The sequence below is a fragment of the Fundulus heteroclitus genome, unplaced genomic scaffold (assembly GCF_011125445.2).
Source record: "Fundulus heteroclitus isolate FHET01 unplaced genomic scaffold, MU-UCD_Fhet_4.1 scaffold_99, whole genome shotgun sequence".
In the NCBI taxonomy this organism is placed as follows: Eukaryota; Metazoa; Chordata; class Actinopteri; order Cyprinodontiformes; family Fundulidae; genus Fundulus; species Fundulus heteroclitus.
The window spans coordinates 304,428-325,389 of NW_023397461.1; the positions used below are offsets into that span (position 1 = coordinate 304,428).

General features: G+C 50.6%; 1 protein-coding gene across 3 annotated transcripts; it reads left to right on the forward strand.

The window, feature by feature from the left end:
• The first annotated feature begins 1,392 nt into the window (after nt 1-1,392).
• On the forward strand, nt 1,393-13,277 carry LOC118562610 (ephrin type-A receptor 7). 3 transcript variants are annotated; one of them, XR_004930689.1, is made up of 12 exons: nt 1,393-1,440; nt 5,432-5,487; nt 6,920-7,045; nt 8,543-8,728; nt 9,852-9,913; nt 10,018-10,134; nt 10,387-10,473; nt 10,763-10,915; nt 11,851-12,041; nt 12,117-12,281; nt 12,357-12,888; nt 12,977-13,277. XR_004930689.1 is itself a non-coding variant. In XM_036135092.1 (11 exons), the coding sequence occupies exons 1-11, from the start codon at nt 1,400-1,402 to the stop codon at nt 12,469-12,471; spliced, it is 1,299 nt and encodes a 432-aa protein (XP_035990985.1). In that variant the 5' UTR covers nt 1,393-1,399; the 3' UTR covers nt 12,472-13,277. The 3 variants fall into 3 exon arrangements, 1 of the variants encoding a protein (XP_035990985.1); XR_004930690.1 differs by having other exon boundaries at nt 12,357-12,800; nt 12,889-13,277; XM_036135092.1 differs by having other exon boundaries at nt 12,357-13,277.
• Nucleotides 13,278-20,962: the final 7,685 nt, after the last annotated feature.

Genomic DNA, 20,962 nt, shown 5'->3' on the forward strand with positions numbered 1-20,962 from the left:
TCCTCCTGTTGTCTGACTCCATCCTCCATGTCTCTGACTCCATCCTCCCTGTTTCTGACTCCCTCCTCCATGTCTCTGACTCCATCCTCCGTGTTCTGACTCCATCCTCCATGTTTCTGACTCCATCCTCCATGTTTCTGACTCCATCCTCCATTCTCTGACTCCATCCTCCACGTCTCTGACTCCATCCTCCATGTCTCTGACTCCATCCTCCATGTCTCTGACTCCATCCTCCATGTTTCTGACTCCATCCTCCATGTCCTCTGACTCCATCCTCCACGTCTCTGACTCCATCCTCCATTCTCTCTGACTCCATCCTCCATGATTCTGACTCCATCCTCCTGTTTCTGACTCCATCCTCCACGTCTCTGACTCCATCCTCCCGTCTCTGACTCCATCCTCCACGTCTCTGACTCCATCCTCCATGTCTCTGACTCCATCCTCCACGTCTCTGACTCCATCCTCCGTGTTTCTGACTCCATCCTCCATGTCTCTGACTCCCTCCATGTTTCTGACTCCATCCTCCACGTCTCTGACTCCATCCTCCATGTCTCTGACTCCATCCTCCACGTCTCTGACTCCATCTCCGTGTTTCTGACTCCATCCTCCATGTCTCTGACTCCATCCTCCATGTCTCTGACTCCATCCTCCATGTCTCTGACTCCATCCTCCATGTTTCTGACTCCATCCTCCATGATTCTGACTCCATCCTCCGTGTTTCTGACTCCATCCTCCATGTTTCTGACTCCATCCTCCGTGTTTCTGACTCCATCCTCCATGTCTCTGACTCCATCCTCCATGATTCTGACTCCATCCTCCATGTTTCCGTCTCTAATGACGTCAGAGTTAAGTCTGGAATCAGCTCAGCAGCTGAAGCTCTTTTCCTCCCTGATGGAGTTCTGCTGACCCAGGAAAGGTCAGGAGGTAGGAGATAGGAACTAGGAATAGGAGTTAGGAGCTGTATTAAGGGTATTCGTATGGAGCCATGCTGTGGGGGGGCTGATGGAGTAGCTGACTGAGCAGCCTCTTGCTGGTTGTTAGGCTATTCCAGCCGCCGCTTTAGTCGTAGCCTCTGACAGATGAGCCCTCCTGCAGCTCTCTGTTCTCACAGAGAAGGTTGGGTCGCCTTCTTCCATCTGTTGGAACGTTTTTTTACGCTGCGGCTAAAAATGCGACTAAAAAGTGAAAACTTTGACCAAACTCCTCCTTTTAGACATGGATTCATTTATCTGTTCCTGATCATTTCTATTGTTTGGTGGCGAAAACAAAGCTGGAGGATGACGTGTGTGATTCCGGTTTATGTGGTTCTGACTGGTTCTGTTGGTTCTAGTGGCCCTGGCGTCCAGCGAACAGAACCCAGTGGTGATCATCGTCATCGTGTCTGTGGGCTGCCCTCATCATGGTGCTCTCCATGGGAGTGGGACTGCTCATCTGGAGAAGGTATGCTAACTGTTCCCACCCTCCACCAGGTACCCAGAACCTCACTGAGCCAATCAGAACGCAGGGCAGTGCCATCAGGATCCTGCTGACCTATCAGAGCAGAGAGAGAGACTAAGCAGCTGGTTCCGTTCATCCAGCCCTCCAGAATCACAGAACTCGGGTCCAAACGAGCCTCTTGTCAGAATTTATTAGAAATAAGAGAAAAATGAGACGCTCCAGAACCAGAACTGGAAGGCAGTTCTGGTTCTGGCTGTGGGGAAAGGAGGTTCTACAGGACCCACGGGTGGGAAGGGGTTCCTCTGTGTCTCTGGGTTGTGTAATGCATCAGGAGGGAAGGAGCTCCTGTGATTGGGCCAGCACATTGCACAGGGGGAACAGAACCATCAGAACCACCAGCCCAGAGTCGGTGCTGGCAGCCTGGAGGCTTCGGTTCTGTCCTTTAAAAGAACGCCTCGGCTTATGGGCTTTAGGCTAACCCTCATTCCATTCAAAATAATTAGATTGAAACTTTAGAGCCAATAAAAAAGTCTGTTTCAGCTGCAGCGACCCAGTTCTTCCAGGATGCTCCTGGAGGACGGGAGCATTTAGTACCACAGTCTTGGTCTGGAAAGCAGAACCAGAAACATCTCCATAGGTGCAGTAACATCTGAGCTGGACTCAGACTCAGGAACATGTAAACAGTAACAACGTTCACCATCCCACGGTGGAGATCCATGGCTTGGTTCTGCTGAGCTGCAGCACACCAGCAGCTCCTCCAGCCTCACTGATATTTTGGTCAGAACCTGCTGCTGGTGTCACCCAGAGCTCCACGTGGTTCTCCAGAACCCACAGACCTTCTGAAGCAGAGAGGTCTCAGCTGAATCCAGACCGCAGGCATCAGGTGGCATCTTCTGTCGAAGCTCTGATGGAGGAACCAGGAGGAGGAAGGTTGTCCTCCTGCATCCTTTGCTGCACATGTTTCCAGTTTGCTGTAGTTGTATGTGAGAACAGGACAGGAACCTCTCTCTCCATGTTCCCAGCTGGAACATGAGCAGGTCCACACTGACAGCTCAGGGTCCAGCGTTTGGACTCATGCTCCTCAAGAAGCTCGTCAGAACATCATCATCCGCTTCATCACAGATTTCTCCCTGTGAGGAGCATTCATGTCGCCTGGAGCAGCAGACCTTCAGGATCCATGTTGGAGCGGCTGCTTTGTGCTCACCATCCTAACGCTGGACCAAGTTGATGAGAAACGACACACAGAAGAAACCCGACCAGCGCAGCGGTGCCTGACTGAGTGGATCGACCCGCAGGATCAGCGTCCTGCTGCAGGTCCCTGCAGGAAGGAATTGTTTTCCTGTTCACTGGCCGCATCTGTGTGTGTGTGTGTGTGTGTGTGTGTGTGTGTGTGTGTGTGTGTGTGTGTGTGTGTGTGTGTGTGTGTGTGTGTGTGTGTGTGTGTGTGTGTGTGTGTGTGAGAGAGAGAGTTCAGGATCTGTGGGGTTTGAGGAGCTGAAGGGAAGCTGCAGGATGTTAAAGTTGAGGTTCTGTGATGAAAGGCGGCCCGGTCCGGTTTGGTCCGGTCTGGTTTGATCCGGTCCAGTTTCCAGCCAGCAGTGACGCTGTGGTCAGATGGATTCTTTTAGTCAGTCAGTTTTAACATCTGTAGAACGACTAAAACAAGTTAAAGCAGGTAGAGCCTTGATTCTAGCAGCAACCACACAAACCATGCAGTGAAAAGCTGACATCACTGCTGACATCACTGCTGACATCACTGCTGACATCACTGCTACCATTTACTGCCAATAAATTTAATTTCCTTTTAGTGTGAGTGAGTCCTGTCTGTCAGTGTAGCGTTAAGAAGTGTTGTCTTCATGCCAAAAGATGTCTTAAACAGATTTTACTTTCACCAGTGGAGCCTCACTGCCATAGAGCTCTGCTTGATTTATACATGCTAGAAGCTTTATTAGAATTTATGCTGGAAATATTTCATGTTCAATGGACACAGAAACAGGTAGAAGAGGAAAAAAGGAGAGAAAAAGACAAAATGCTAAATGGGAGAAAAGGTGACAGAGAAAGAGGAGAGGAAAGGTAGAGAGTGATATAACATCCTCTGAGTCTGCTTCTACACCTGCAGAGAGAGATATAAAGAACAGCAGAACCAGCTGATAAAGAATTACAGGAACAACCAACACCTTGATACCATCACTGAAGAATATACAGGATTAATTAATACGACATGTAGAAAGTGACATCTGAAGATAACAACAGGATTAATTAATACAACATGTAGAAAGTTACAGCTGAAGATAATAACAGGGGTTTATGGATAGAAGTGAGTCTGTGGTACCTGAATAAATGAAGTTCATTTCCACAGAGAGCGATGTTCACACCACAGGTCTTCTTTTGCCTGGTCGTTTACATATTGTGGCTCTAGGGGGGCGCTGTTTGCTGCTCCAAACTCACCGTAAAGGAGCGATGTCATCACGTAGAGCTAGCTGTGTTCCAGGAAACGTGGAAGAAACCGAGTTTTCCGTCCAGCAGAAGCTGTTTGATGGGTGGCTGGTGCTGAACAGAAGCTGTGGGGTTCTGGCAGGCCGAGCAGCACAGCTCCCACAGGAGACCACAAGTTGGTCTGTCGTTGTCGGCATTACAACATGGCGCTGGTCCCGTAGCGGGAACTGAAGGAGTTCGGCCCGTATATTAATCAGGTCCAGCCGCTGAGCAGTACCATAGCTTCCCGCCTTGGTTCTTCCAACTCGAGTCCATTAAGAAGATAGCGGTCCGATTCAGAACCACATGTGGAAGAATCCATCCTGGCTTTAAAAAGCAGATATCTGTTGGTGGCCAGGCTCAGGGTGTCTGTAGATCCCAGGAAGTTTCTGGAAACTTTGCTCAACTTCTGAGTAATCTAGGGTGAAAATGGGCCACTGATTTGTTTTTAATGTTCCCTGAATAAATGTTCTCCAGTTAAAGGTTGGATTTTATTACATTTTTCACGGTGAGATTATTCTGCTGCACTAAGAGATGAATTTATTTCCAGGCTTTGTAGCTGAGCTTTTATCAGGGGGTTAGAGGGAAATAACTGTGGAAGGTTCTGTAAATAGAAGTGGTCCAGAGTTGGCCTTATTATCATTTTGGTTATGGAGGGAAAAGAGACGGGAGGCAGGAAATGAAAGATGGAGAGACAACGGTAGGGAGGAATAAAGAGCTCCGAGGAAGAGGAGGAGGAGGAGGAGGAGGAGGAAGAGGAGCACATGAACATGGAGGGTAGAGCAGGCAGCTGGCCCACAGATGCCTGAATAAAATGTTTCACGTCCATCCTGAGCAACAATCATTTTCCTAAAATAAATTTAAAGAAGCTTCTGTTGCTTGTTCTGTTCCCCGGATTTGTGATCTTATAATTAAATTCATCTAGTTTAGTTTGTTTTCAGCTGCTCTAAAAATCTTTATTCATCTGATATTTTCTGTATTTAAGAGGAATTGATGTAGAAAAAAGCGGCTAAATGATTGATTTCACAGAGAAAAGGATTCAGGCTGTAAAGTTCTAAAGAGAAATGACTGAAGCTGTTCCTCAGCTGAGGAGCTGTGGCAGGTTCTGCTGGGTTCTGCACAGTGGACCGGTCCAGGATGCAGACCAGAACCTGTTTAAGGTGGAACGGTCCGTCCTCTTCCTTAAACACTTCCTGTGTTCTGCCTCTTAGTCCCGGACCAAAAGGCTTCTTCAGATGGAACTGGATCTTCTCCAGTCTCTGTGATCCAGTCTGTTCTGGTTCTTCTCTCTTCTAGGAGAGAAGAAGAAGTCGCTGCAGCGGTTCCGGAGGGAGTGAGCTGCCTCCAGAACCGCTGCATCAGCGGTTCTGGAGGCATGGAGGATGTTTAAGCAGCAGCCTGAACTGAACTGCTGCTCATCTGAACAGCTCAGTGTTCTGATCCACGAAGGACCCGACTGGGGTTCTGACCCGATCTCTGGTTCTGCAGGATAATCAGCCTTTTGTCTTTATCGTTGCAGACAATGCGGCTACAGCAAAGCTTCTCAGGAGGGAGACGAGGAACTTTACTTCCAGTGTAAGTCCCCACACTCATCCACAGCGGCACCACAGCACCGGCTTTACTGGACCAGTTCTGGTTCTGACCCACTGTTTGAAATCAGGACCAGGAGAACTTTAACAGACGGCAGATGGAGGACAGGAAGCTGCAGAACCCATTAGAGGGGTTTCAGAACCGGGTCGCTCCGCTGGCAGCAGGTCCCCAGGGAGCGGCTTTAATCTCCCAGCATGCTCGGCTCTCCTCTCGCTGTCCACCAGCAAAGCAGCCCGGTTCTGGGCTTCAGCCTGGTTCTGATCGCTCCGTCTGTTGGTCTGAACAGTTTCTCCGGGTTCTCTGAAGGTCTTTCTGACCAGAACCGTTCATTTGGACCTCTCTAATCTTTCGGGAATGAAAAGGTTCAGAAACTTAAGGGAGGAACCCGGGTCTGTTGACACAGAACCAAGAACTTTGCACAGATCCAGCTGTAAACCTGTAGAACTGGGTCAGGCTGTAACCTGCAGCAGAACCATTGTTTATCAGGAACATGGACCTCAGACATGAGCAGAACCCTAGAGCGCCTCTTTCAGCCAGCTGACCAGCAGTGTGTAGCAGCCTGCAGGTCATTCCAGATGTTTCACCTTCAGGAAAGTATTTGCACCCTCATCTTCCTCATCATTAAGCAGACTGGGAGAAAGTATTTGCACCCTCATCTTCCTCATCATGAGGCAGACTGGGAGAAAGTATTTGCACCCTCATCTTCCTCATCATGAGGCAGACTGGGAGAAAGTATTTGCACCCTCATCTTCCTCATCATGAGGCAGACTGGGAGAAAGTATTTGCACCCTCATCTTCCTCATCATGAGGCAGACTGGGAGAAAGTATTTGCACCCTCATCTTCCTCATCATGAGGCAGACTGGGAGAAAGTATTTGCACCCTCATCTTCCTCATCATGAGGCAGACTGGGAGAAAGTATTTGCGCCCTCAGATCTGCCGTCGGGCAGCTGGCGGTCAGACTGGCGGTCAGACTGGCGAGGAGCAAACGGTCTGATTTCTGCTCCAGCTCAGGGGGAAACGAAGCTGCAGCTCTGAGCTTGGTCTGCGTCCCTCCTTCACACCGACCCTGGGACTCTGTGTGGGAGATTAGATTGTCTCTCTCAGAGGAATGAGGAGGCAAATGAAAGGCAGCAAGCCTGGTTCTGGTCAGGAAGAGCAGAATAACTGTGGGACTGATTGGAGGATCAAAGAGCTCGGTGCTGACCAATCAGAGCGGTCTTTGTCGACATCGTTGTTGTGATGATGCAGCGAGGCGGACGTCAGGGATCCTTTGTGTTCCTGCTAACAAACGGCTCCGCCTGGCTTTACGTCTAATGCTGTCTGTCTGCTGCCTGTTATCTGCAGCTGCTTTATTCACAGACGTTCTTCTGATCATGTTCTGTTTCACCCACACTGACCATCTCTCTGTGCTTCCAGTTAAGATCCCCACACGGAGAACCTACATCGACCCAGAGACCTGCGAGGACCTGCTGCAGGCCGTGCACGCCTTCGCCAAGGAGCTGGACAACCAGAGCATCAAGATAGAGAGAATCATGCACACAGGTGCTGAGTTCATTCACATAACCTTCATACAGGTGTTCTCAGTCTGACCTGCCTAATAAAGATAAAACTACAAAAACAAGACCATGCTACAAACACAGTAACAATACTAGAGATTAAAACATCCCGCTTAATGAAACACAAATAAAATCAAAGTTAAAAACAAGAGCAGGTTGCATAAGAAGATTTCTGTGGACAGTTTCCTGCTGTAGAGAGGTCCGTGTTGACGGAGCAGAGCAGGAAAGGCTTTCTTTCTGACTAGGCTAGAGGATCAGGAGAGGAAGTCCAGAGAGTGTCTGCGGCTGGACTAAACGGACGGCAGCAACAGTCCAGGGACTGTCTGGGTGAAAATCTACCAAAGAATGAGACTCCGGGTCGATAATGACGGCCAGTTGACCTGAGAATATAAATGATTAGTCAGAGATGTAGAGGCTGCTATGAGCCTGGATGCTCCCTGATGGACAGCCTGGATGCTCCCTGATGGACAGCCTGGATGCTCCCTGATGGACAGTCTGGATGCTCCCTTATGGACAGCCTGGATGCTCCATGATGGACAGCCTGGATGCTCCCTGATGGACAGCCTGGATGCTCCCCGATGGACAGTCTGGATGCTCCATGATGGACAGCCTGGATGCTCCCCGATGGACAGCCTGGATGCTCCCTGATGGACAGCCACGATGCTCCATGATGGACAGCCTGGATGCTCCATGATGGACAGCCTGGATGCTCCCTGATGGACAGCCACGATGCTCCATGATGGACAGCCTGGATGCTCCATGATGGACAGCCTGGATGCTCCCTGATGGACAGCCTGGATGCTCCCTGATGGACAGCCTGGATGCTCCATGATGGACAGTCTGGATGCTCCATGATGGACAGCCTGGATGCTCCATGATGGACAGCCTGGATGCTCCATGATGGACAGCCTGGATGCTCCATGATGGACAGCCTGGATGCTCCATGATGGACAGCGTCTGCATGCATCTACTCACAGGGATCACAGGATCTATCAGAGGCAGGAAGGTCATTGGATGCCTTCCTGCACTGAAGGCAAACAAAGATCTGTTCCTCGTGTCATCTTCAGCTTCTTTACAACATTTACAGCACTGGATTTTAAGGCTCGTTGTCAGTTTTCGTGCCACGTCGTCTGCTGGTGAACCTGTCATTGTTTCTATGGAAGGAGGAACGCGTGGAACGTTCTCCTTCGTTTTAACAGCGTTTAGTCTCAGGTCAAGCAGGTCAGATGAATAGAGTCAAATGCAGACTGCAGACACCCACGCTCAGCGTGAATGAGAAGAGGCAGTAAAAAGCTGGTCGATCCGTAGGATGGACCTCAGGGAGGAGATCATCACCCAGCAGACGTGAGGAGAGCTTCTGGGAGGTTTAGAGGAGGAACGGTCCTCAGACCAGGCCGGAGTCAGGCCCACGGTCTAAAATCGTCCCCATGTCCTCCTCCTGCCCTGCTGTTTGCTGACCTCTGCTGTGTGTCTCCCTCTGCAGGTGACTTCGGGGAGGTGTGCCGCGGCTGCCTGAAGCTGCCCAGCAAGAGAGAGCTGCCGGTGGCCATCAAGACGCTGCGGGCCGGCTGCTCCGACAAGCAGCGCCGCGCCTTCCTGAGCGAGGCCGGCATCCTGGGACAGTTCGACCACGCAAACATCCTCCGGCTGGAAGGCGTCATCACCACCGGTGAGTGGGGGGGGGGGGGGGGTTAATGGGTCTGGCTGCTGATGGAGAGCTGAAGCAGATGCTTCTGGGCTCAGCGGGTGGCAGCAGGTGTGCAGGATGCAGGAATCAGCAGGGGCTGAGATGCTCTCCCATCCCTCCCACCATCTCCCCCCACCTGCTGCCTCTTCTCCTCGCCCACACCTACATGCTGTGAGGCTTCCACAACCCCCCCCCCCCCCCCCCCCCCCAGCACATGGAAACAAAGCGCTCCAATCTCTGCGTTGTCCGCCCTACAGCTGAAACACGGAGCCAGGAAGGAGCGGCAGCTTCCCCAGCAGGGCCCCTCAGTGACCCCCCCCCCCCCCCATACCTCCCCCGGGGGACCAAGGTCTTATTGTGCCCACTGCATCTGAGGCAGCGTGACGCGGGGCTGGTCTGTTCACGCCGACACATGCCTTCAGTGCTCCAGCTTCACAGAGAAGCAGAGCCGGAATGGCTGACAGCGTAGGGAGCCAGAGACCCTCCCCTCTTTCTGCTAGCCATCTTATTAATAATAATAATAATAATAATAATAATAATAATAATAATAATAATAATAATAATAATAATAATAATAACAACACATTACAGGGACAGGTAAAAACAATCAGTGGTAAAAGCAACAACACAGGAAAGTAACAGAAAATCATCTTTGCAGCTTCATGATGAGGAGGATGAAGATGATGTCATCGCTGTCATGGCAACCAAAACAGATCTGGTTACAGGCATAACATTATGACCACCTGTCATCGGGCCAAAGGCTGCACACCTGATGTTAGAGGCTGGAAAATGTTCAGGATCTGAGGACCGGGTGAGAACATCTGCAGCTCTGTGGGGCAGTTCGGTTCTGAAGCGGTCCAACAGTGGAGAACACTCAGAGAACCACTGATAAGCAGTGCTGGAACACCTGACAAGGTTCTGAATCACAGACCCAGTTGCCACCCGTCCCAGTTCTGTTTAATAAAAGGTTCTGTTTAAACCCGGATCACCTCTGCAGGCCTGGGTGGAAACCTGTTTCAGCTCAATCCTGCAGAACCAACTGGACTCCCTTGGTTCTGACCCAGCTCTACCGACTGATCTCCACTTGTTCTTTGTGTGTCTGCAGGAAACACCATGATGATCGTAGAGGAGAGCATGGCCAACGGAGCCCTGGACTCCTTCCTCAGGGTACCGCTCTCTTCCTCTCTAGTTTTAGAGCGGCAGCGTGAGGGCGGCACGACTCCCTGCAGTCACTAGGAAGCAGATCTGACATCCTTCTGTGCTCTCCTCAGAAACACGAAGGCCAGCTGAGCTCCATGCAGCTGATGGACATGCTGACCGGGGTGGCTTCAGGGATGAAGTACCTCACTGAGATGGGCTTCGTGCACAAACGGCTGGCAGCCCACAAGGTGAGGCCCCATGAGAACGCCTCCTGATCCTCCAGACGTCTGTCACCTCAACGCAGCTTCAGGTTTTAGAGGAGCCCCAGAGCCCCAGGCGGCTTTTTGGGTCAGTTTCTGACTTGGGTTGCAGCCGGGTCCAGACGTTAAGTACACAAAGATCCACTTCAGAGGAGATGAAGCACACATATGTGCCTCTCTGTAGAAATGTCCTGTGGAGATCCCCGTCTCATCCTCATCAGTTTGTTCTGCTCATCCCAGGTTCTGGTGAACTCCAACCTGACCTGCAAGGTGTCCGGCTTCAGACCCCTTCAGGAGGACAAGATAGAGGCCATCTACACCACGCTGGTAAGAGATGTTGTCTGGGTTTAAAGGTGCACAGCGCGTTATTTAACTTTTATCATTTATGCAGCTCATTCTGGTTGCATCCAAAGATTATCGGGTCCTGCTGCCTATTAGTTGTTATTCTGATGTTTTATGCTTTGTTTTTGCTCAGTTTGTTAGTAAATGAAGCTTTTAGTGTTTATTTTACCGTATTAACAGAAGTACGTCCTGCTCATGCACAGCAGGGGTTACAACAAGGAAGCGGCTAACGGCTGTTAGCATTAATGCATCACTCTGACTGGTTTCCCTGCAGCACGGAGGGAAGAGCGTGGTTCTGTGGACCGCGCCGGAGGCCATCCAGTACCACCGCTTCTCTTCAGCCTCCGACGTCTGGAGCTTCGGCATCGTCATGTGGGAGGTCATGTCCTACGGAGAGAGACCCTACTGGGACATGGGCACGCAGGATGTGAGTTCCTCTTTCCTTTCAGCCAGAACCCCCAGAGGTTCTCTGGACCCGACCCAGGAACCCGTAATGTCCACCGCCTGCCTCCTCTTTGTCAGCTCTGCAGATCCGTCTGCAGATTTTCCTGCACAGTGAAACATGTTCCAGAACTTTTCTGGTCCATTTCCCTCTGTAGCAGTCCGCTCACTCTGCTGACAGGTTTGTTCCCCGGTACCATTCCTGAACGCCCGGGTTTAATATGCATGAGTTCCATGAAGTTTGCTCTCCGGCGCCATCAAATGATCAAACTTTCCAATTGAGAGGTTAGAGGTGACGCTTGTAGAGCGGCAGGATATTAATCCAGTCTAAATGGAGACATTAAACCAGAACAGGAGTTCTGCTGGGCCCGTCCACCTGAGATCCGACGTGGCCTTTACCCAGCGCCTCTGATTAAATGGAAAATGTCAAATGCTGAGAGGCTTTTTATGACTGCTCTTTAGAGGAGGGGGGGGGGGGGGGGGGTGGTCACGAAATAATGCTGCTGATGGACGGGGTTCTGCTGATTAGAGGTTCTGGCCTGGTATAGACGTCTTTACGATTCGGCCCAAAAACATCAACAAGTTAACAATTCATGGACAGAATCAGCGTCACTGCAGGAGGAAAGAAAGAAGCTTTAAAATGCTGGAAACTGCGTCTATGTGTAGCGTAGCTACGCTTGGTGTAGGAGCTCAACGCTGCTCAACGCTGCCCTCTACAGTCTGGGAGAATAGTGCTGCCCAGAGGCATAAATGCTGCTGACGTGTCGGCGCGTCTCATTGTGTGACTGTGTTAATGTGTGTTCCTGTCTGTGTTCCTGTCTGTGTGTGTGTTAATGTGTGTTCCTGTCTGTGTGTGTGTTAATGTGTGTTCCTGTCTGTGTGTGTGTTAATGTGTGTTACTGTCTGTGTGTGCGTCTGCAGGTGATTAAGGCCATCGAGGACGGCTTCAGGCTACCAGCTCCGGTCAGCTGTCCTCCACATCTCCACCAGCTGATGCTGGACTGCTGGCAGAAGGAGCGCACCGAGAGGCCCAGTTTCAGCCAGATCCACTCGGCGCTCAGTAAGAGCATCCGGTCTCCGGATGGCATGGGCTCATCTACGCTGGCCCGCAGGTACGCACCCAGCGCCGCCTCAGTTATCTGACCTGGGGGGCTGGTTTCAAAGCTCTAACGCTTCTGCTCCTCCAGAACCCTGAGCTCGTCCATCACCCTGGCCGAGCGGCCGCTGCCCAGCTTCCCGTCCTTCAGCTCAGTGGGAGAGTGGCTGGACGCCGTGGACATGGGCCGATACAAGGACAACTTCACCGCCGCCGGGTACTGCTACCTGGAATCTGTGGCCCGGATGACCGTCCAGTGAGTGGTTCCGCCAGCTGCTGCTCCGCCAAGCGCTGTGGCGCGCAGCTTCTGAATGTTTGTGTGTGTGTGCAGGGACGTCCTGAGCCTCGGCATCACCTCTCTGGATCACCAGAAGCTGATCCTGGCCGCCATCCAGACGCTCAGGGCGCAGGTGATCCAGATGCACGGGCGGGGGGTGCAGGTCTGAGCGCCGGACTCGCCCAGCCGGGCTGCAGCAGCGCACCTCCAGGTGTGCAGGCGGAGCCGCCGAAGGAGCTCGTCCACCGGAGGAAAGGCGAGCAGATGATCCACTCCATCCCTTCAGCCCTTCTTCCCGTTAACAGAGGAGATGCGTGGTGAGACTCCAGGGGGGGGGGGGGGGAGTCACGGGACTTTTTGTGAATCTGGAGCCGCTGGCCCTGCAGCTCCTTTACTTTAACCTGCTGGGAGACGAAGCTGCCGCCATCCAGCGCCGGTGCGACCCAATGAATGACTGGGAGGATGCCACAGCTGCAAGTGTGGGCGGAGCCTAAGCAGGTGGCCACGTTCTCCTGATGTTTCTGTGGGCGGAGCCTCAGCAGGTGGCCACGTTCTCCTGATGTTTCTGTGGGCGGAGCCTAAGCAGGTGGCCACGTTCTCCTGATGTTTCTGTGGGCGGAGCCTCAGCAGGTGGCCACGTTCTCCTGATGTTTCTGTGGGCGGAGCCTAAGCAGGTGGCCACGTTCTCCTGATGTTTCTGGCCAATCAGACCAGCTGGTGGAACTGCTCTGTTGTTGGCTTTTCTTTTCCTCCTCGGTGCTTCTCCTGGTTTTCCTTGTGCTGGATGTCTTCTGGGTCACAGAATCCCCCCGATGTCAACGTTTACGGGCACATCTCAAAAACTTTAGAATGTCGTGAAAATGAAACCCTTTCTGTCCCTCATTTCAGAGAGTGAAGCTCATTTATAGATTTATTAAACAGATGGAAACAATTCAAGTCTGATCTCCTGTAATTTGATGATTCTGGTTCAGAGAATGAAAACTCTGAATATTGTGAAAAGGGAACATCAGCTAATTAACTAATTAACTATAATAATTAATTAATAGGATGGTCAGGATGCCTCCTGGACGCCTCCCTGGTGAGGTGTTCCGGGCACGTCCCACCGGGAGGAGGCCCGGGGGAAGACCCAGGACACGCTGGAGGGACTATGTCTCTCTGCTGGGAACGCCTTGGGATTCCTCCTGAGGAGCTGGCCCAAGTGGCTGGGGAGAGGGACGTCTGGGCCTCCCTACTGAAGCTGCTACCCCCGCGACCCGACCCCGGATAAGCGGAAGAAGTTGGATGGATTAATTAATAATAATTAACTCAGAGGTTTCCTGAGCCTCTATGGTCTCAGTCTGGGCCAGTAGGCGACCCAGACTGACAAAGAAACCAGAACCACAGGCTGATGCAGGAATCCATGCAAAAGGAGCCCAGACCCGGTTCTGAGAACTGAACAGAACCTTTCAGAATCCTGATATTTCTGGTTAAAATGCCCTTTTCGTTGATCTGATGTGAAACTCCGATGTTCGGACACAGAGCTTTAGGTTTTCGTTCTCTGCAGCCAGAATCATCAGAACCACATGGAACCAGCCTGAAATGTTCCGATCCATGTGGCGGAGCCAGAGCACAGAGGTTCTGACATCAGGAACAGAGGTTCTGATGAGTTTTTCAGACGTTCCTGTAGCAGCCAGGCGGATTCTGGAAGCCGGCCCGATTTAAAGCTATTTATCCATATTTCTTATTTATGCGGTTCTGTTGGGTTTGGACTCAGAGCTGGCAGTGGGAGGGTCTGAACTGTCGGTACACAGTATCTGTGTATTCCTGAACATCTGGGCTTTAATTGGACTCGCTGGTTCTGTGGCAGCAGTGTGACGGACTCAGTGTTTCTGCTCCTATCCCATGATGTTGTCGCACCGGTTCTCTCCGTGCCGCCAGTTAAAGGTCCGGCTGGTTTGGGTTGGTTCTTCTCGACCCGGTCACCACACTGGGCCGAGCTCGGCGGATGCGGTTCCGGATGTTTGATACTGTAAATATGTATGTGAAAATGCCAGATCTATTTTTCTAATGTGTGAAGTGCTGATCTCTGCTGACTGTGACGGTTTTACTGGTGGCGTTTAGGCCGTAGTTTCCAGGTCTGCTTTCTGCTGGATTTTCATGATTTTTACCTGTTAGAAGCAAATCTGACGGCTGTTCAAATATTTAAACGTGTTATTAAAAAACTCCAACACCAACAAACGTCTCCCTCGCTTCACTTCCGCTCAGACGGCACCAGATCAGGTCCAAAAGAAACTGATCCGCTCCACATTCCACTCAGTCCTGAGCAGAGGGACGGCTCAGCTGGGTCAGAACCATCAGAGCGCGCTTAGTTCAGGCTGGGCTCCTTACAGCATCAGTTAGGGGAGAAGCCTCACAGAGAGGAGCTGCAGAAGGTTGCAGCAAACAGAGACCATCAGTGAAGCTTTGGTCCAGCCCGCCCTGACAGAACATCTCCACAGTGAAGCACGGCAGTGGCAGCGTCATGCTGTGGGGAGATGGACGGAGCTGACCAGGACCGTCCTGGAGGAGAACCTGTTAGAGGCTGCAGCTAGAGGTTGTCCTTCCAGCAGGAGAACCAGCCTGACCTGCAGAGATGTTATGGGATGGTTCAGATCAGAGATGCGACCTCAGATGTGGAGGACAGCTGACCGGAGCTGGAAGCCTGAAGCGTCCTCGATGGCCCAGCCTGACGTTGGTCTCACACATGGGTGTGGAAACTTCTCCACCATCAGACCTTCTGCAGCATGTCCTTCTCCAGTTGGAGGAGAAGCAAAAAGATCCAGCGAGCCCCAGACTTCAGCTAGCTGCACCACGAGCAACATGAGCAGAGCCGGGTCGGATCAGCAGCTGGTTCTGATCAGGCTGGTCTGAGATCAGAGGAGCGGACCCAAACCCGGCTGGTTCAATCCGTTTATGAAGTCCTGCCTATGAACAGATGATGCTCAGATGTCTGCAAGATGATGATCCACACACCTGGGTCTGATTCTACTGACCAAATGATGCACTTTACAGAACCAAGTCCAGAACCACAACTGGACCTTCTGTGGTGGGAAAACGCTGTGGGTTGGCTAAACTCCCACAATCCACGGCGGACAGCATCATGATTCATGATTCTTGGTGCAGGACAGATTTCACTAAAACTGATCTTTTCTAAATGTAAAATATTGAGGGACTGAGACGCGGCTTTACGGCAGAGAAATGTTTTTTATCTATCCTGGAGCTTGTTATCAGCGTGAAGCCTGGGGGAACAGAGATGCTGCATGGGCTGAGTGGATCTAATGCTAAACTGGGCCCATTATCTGGTAACTTTGCCTCAGGTGGGGAGACCTGCAGGCCTTCAGAGCTTCCTCCATCCTCAGGCTCCTCCAGCAGTACGCCTCCCTCAGCCTCCTGCGTGCTGCAGGGACCAAGGTGACATCACCTCGTCTCCTGACAGCCCACCTTACGGCAGCGGGAGGTGATTGGAAATGCAGATGAGGCTTGCAGGGATTAGTGCGGCAGCTGGGAGCTCGCTGAGGTGGCAGTGAACGAGTTCACGGCGTGCATTCACAATGAGATCTTTTTATTTATCTCATAAAGTTGCAGCACCGATCCATACTTCTATATTACAGTTTTATTGGACTTGAGGATTGGAGTTTGAGACTTAATGAGTTTCATCTCGTAGTGAATCTTTTGGCGCCTCCCACGCAGCCAAACATCAGCTCCTCCACAGCCACTGTTTGTTTAATTCATTACTGCGGCTTTAGCGCACATTCCTGACTCCTGCTTAACTCACAGTCTCATCAGGATTCTGCCTGAGCCCGCAGCAAATACAACAAGTTACTTCTTCCAACCGGAGAGCCGCCGTCCTGAATAGAAAAGCAGAGACGCCAGCGAGGCTCCCGCTCGGATGGAGGAGCCGCCGCCATCTTTCTCAGGTCAGCCTTTCACTGTTTACTAGCTGGAAAGGAGACAGACTGCTGCTCAGCAGGTTTCCCTCTGAAGAGCTGAGACAGTTCTGTCTGCCAGCACCAGAGCCGCGCTGCAGGTCCAGTTGGACCCGGGTCCAGCAGCGTTTAAACCTGCTGTGCTGCTGCTTCTTGACACAGAGAAACATTTACAGACATCCATCCTCTCAAACCTTCTGGCTTTTCTTCTCTCCAACAGATTAGGAAACATCCCCCCCTAAGTTCTCCTGGATAAAAATACCATTAACACATTTTACCGTCTCATTTCACAGCTAAGCTCGGTAAAAACTAAATTAGGCTAACGGTTCTGTTCATGTCAGTGAACCCACCTGTAGACCAGAAGTCCACAATAAATGTGCAGACAGTCCACTGTTGCATTTGACTATATGTCAAAATACTAAGTTTTATCCTGGTCCCATAAGTTTAATCTGGTCCCATAAGTTTTATCCTGGTCCCATTCACTTATTGGACCGGCTCTCAGTACCTGATGCATAATCTAAACTACCAGGACTGCTTAAATGTCCCTTTTTATATCCAATTGTACATAAAAATTATTTCACTCATGTAAAATTAATTAATTATTAAATTGAACGTTTCATCTACAATTAAACCTTAAATGTATGATGCTAATTAGCGACACTAGGCATTTAAAGGAGCAATCAGCTAAATGTCACCACTAGGGGTGCTGTTGAGCACTGTAGACCAAAACTAGATGTTTATTAAGCTCCTCTCTACCTTCACTCAGCTGCAACCCGGTGTGTGTGGGTTTGAATCCCGGCTTGGGGTGGAGATTGCATGTTCTTTCTGTCCATGAGTGGGTTCTCTGCCGTCTCTGACTTTAGCTGTGTACGTGGCATAGATGTGTGTCTAAGTGTACGCCGCCCCTCGCCAGTGACCACTGGAGAGAGGCACCAGCCCCCACAAGCCTGCAAAGACAAGTGGAGATAGACGATGGATGGATAGAACAGAACGAAGTCAGCATTCTGCCTTTCTTTAAGCAGAGCGGTTGGCTACAGCTTCACCTGTAATTTCCATTAGTACCGGTTATTTGCAGAACCAGCGGTTCCAGATGTTCTGAGTGGCACTGGGAACGTGACGTCAGAAGACTGTAGGTCAGTGGTTGGTTAGGAGGCAGCACAGGTAGTCACAGCATACCGTAATAACCAACCTTACTAATAACTACTAATAAAGATTAACAAACAAAAACGTTCCTTTACGTGTAGAAGCTGTCCCTGTTTTTCATCAGAGACCTGGTCCCCTAAATGTGGAACATAAAATCAGCCTCACATAATGGCGCCACCAGGGGGGGGCCTCACTTGGGACTCTACGGTTCTCCCAGCAGCAGGAAGATGGCTCCATCCACGGTGAAGCAGGCAGACGGTCTAACGGCACTGATAGTGAAGCTCTGAGCGCCACCACAGACATTTTACCTCAGAGGAAATGTTCAAACGAGTCACATCAGGTGAAGTTATTTCAGGGTAACCTCGGACAAATGGCCGTCAGGTTTAAATAATATCCATCATAAGTCAGGACGGTTCCTGCAGATGCAGCAGATGCTGCCACAGAGCTCCTGTACCAGGAGGAATAACTTAACTGGACCGGTTAAAGGCTCTGAGCAGCGATGGGAGTCCTGTCAGCTGACCAGAGCTAAGTTTCTGCTACGCCCACAACCCAGAAAGGCGGCACAACCAGCGACAAACATTTAACCATCGAGCACACAACAGAAGTTCTGTTCATGCAGAGCAACACGCCGTTCCTGCTTTATCCATTCTTCACCTTTTCTACACAGGAGAACAATCAGCTGTTTTCCTCTAAAGGTTCAGGACAGCGTCTGAACTTTACTTTCCTCACCGACGGTGTTGAAGCACTTTTACCAAACTCCCTCTGACTGCAGGAGCATCCTGGCAGTGCTGTGTGTGTGTGTGTGTGGGGGGGGGGGGGGGGGGGCAGCTCACCCTAGACCAGAGGTCAGCGACCTTTACCACCCACAGAACCATTTCTGCCCTCAGTCCAGCTAAACAAATTTAGTTTGGAGCCACAAAAGTTACACCTCTTTGAAACAAGAGCTTGTTTTTATAGTATAATAGGAAATTTGTTTACAATTTATGAATTAAATATTTCAAACTTGATCTTTAACCAACAGTATTTTTATATTTAGGTTTAATGCACTTGGACATTTGATTTTTATAGCAAATGGCATCTAAAGGATGAAAAAGCAAGTCGTTTGCAACCTATTGACAAAAAACATACTTCATTTATTTATAGTAAAATATTCTATATACCATTAATTTCTTTCTTTCTGGAAATGTTATGCATATATTGCAGAATTAAATGCATCCTAAAGCTAACAATTTTAAATTACCTTTACATTTACAAACATTGACCAATTCCCCCCCCCCCCCCCACACACACACATTTTTGGTCTAAGTTTCTAAGAGCCAAAGCTGAAGGAGTAAAGAGCCACAGGCTGCAGACCCCTGGTTTAGGACAAACTCTGATTGGTCAGTTACTAACGAGCCTCCGGGTCCGTTCACATGCGGCTCAAGTCACCTGGAATGGAAAATGAATCAGAACATGCTGAGATGTCCTGACCTGAGCGGATTAGCTACCTGTGGAAATCAGCTCACAACTCAGAGCTGAGCTCAAGAAATTCCTGCTGAACATTTTATGAACATCAAGTACTTTGCACCTGTTTAGGAAAAATATGTAAAGCAGTAAAAGCTGCCGGTTAAATCTGGTGGACAGTGAAAGGATGTCTGCATGAAGGCTTCTACTGACGGCTTTAAATAAACCTGTGAAACCAGCCAGATGTTCCGCCTCTGTGTTCTGGTGACATCTGGACCTGAAAGGAGCTGAAAAGGTCTGCGAGGACCCGCTGGTCCACGGTGGCCCTGACAGCCGACCGCATGGGTCCATCTCTGTCAGCTGATTTAAGGTCCATCTATTAAAAAGACTTTTTATGTCAGCCATAATCAGCAGGTCAGAACCGGTCCAAAAGGTCTCCAACAACAACTCTCTACCTTCCTAACTAACCGCGGCTGCTGGTCGTTTCAGCGCCGCTTCACTTCATTTATTCATCTAATTTTGAACCAAACTGAAGGAGTGAAAGTGGATCCTCTGTGGCCCAGTCACAGTTTGGTTCTGGTTCTCATGCCTGAGTTGTTCTTCATTGTAAATGAGCGTTCTGCAGCCCGGCACAGAGCCTCTGGAAATGGAGACGAGGCCCCTGGAGACACAACGCTCCGCCCCGCTGGGCTCCGGCAGCAGATTAAAGCTGGAGAGCAGGTCCACCACTAAGCTGCTGTGAAGGAGAACCGTCCTCCTGCACAAAGGTTCGGTTCTGCACCGCAGCCCAAATCGGCTTTGAAGACTTAATCCGTGCATTGTGAGGAGGAGAAGGTAAACAAACGGGGACAGGAGGGGAAAGCTCTTTCCTCCAGAGCAACACGGAGGTGAAGACAGCAGCTGAACGATGGAAATGCTGCAGCTAAAGGCTCGGGGCTCCTCTGAGGCCCCTGGGGGCCCTTCTGCAGCCACATGTCCAGCTTAGTCTGGCTTTGTCTTCATCGCCTCATTCAGAGCCTGTGGCCCAGCGGCACACAGCGCTCCTGCATCCTTACCCAGCTCTCTGTGGAGAGGAGCTGAGGAGGAGGCGCCTCCTGGGCCCAGATTAAACTCTGAGTGACCCATCAGAACCTGGCTGCACCTGCACAGCGCTGCAGAACCAGAACCAGCCCCCCTGACTCCTCCAGTCCTCACCGCAGGGTTCTGGTCCAGGTTCCTGGTCCAACAGAACCACTCTCTGCTGACAGCACTGACCCTGGCCGCTGACTGTTGGTGCAGCAGCAGCTTTAGCAGACACGTACTGCCATCTAGTGGCTGTGTGGCAGAACTGCAGCAGGAACAATCAGCTTCTGCGCCATGAGGACGGTTCGGGCCAAAGGTTCCTGCAGGGCAGCAGAACTCTGACGTCATTCCACGTCGTTTCCAGGTGAGTCAGCAGGTGTAGATTAATGAGTTTTATGAGCTTCACGGGTTTCACTGACATAAAGGAGAAGATGAGAACTACAGAAAACATCCACTCTGCCGAGGAACCTCTGAGCACAGGAGGCTCTGAAGGTCTGGACGTGGCGCCACGCTGCTGTCCTCCCTTCCTCAGGTAAGACCGGGACAACAGCGCCACCTGCTGTCCAGGTCCAGTACTCACAAAGATTGTCTGGGCTCCTGTGTAACGTTCCCACCCAGGAGTCTCAGCTTCAGGGATTCAGCTGCTGCTGAGAGCGACTGAGGAAGGAAATGAGACATTTTTATCTTATAGTGGGGAGGTTGTTGTTGTTGTTTCAACTTTATTGACTAAAACATTTCATACCCATAGTTAGTACCTGAGGGTGCTGCTAATTTTAGTACCAGCCTGCTCCTGCTTAGCTCTGAAGGCCCGTCTTACCCCGGTTTAAGATTTGGCAGTAGAGGAAAAACATTTAAAATATGCATATTTACTTCTTTAGGAATTCTCAATGGAGACAGAGTTTACTTTACCATTTCATTTCAGCTGACATCCTGGCTCATGGTGATGTAAAAGATTTCTGTCTGACTTTTCCTACTTTGTTCTTTTATAGAAATGTCTCCCTCCTCTGCTGAGTTCAGGGGGGAGGGGGTCTGTGGGCTTCCTCTTATCTGCCTTGTCTGTCTATGTTC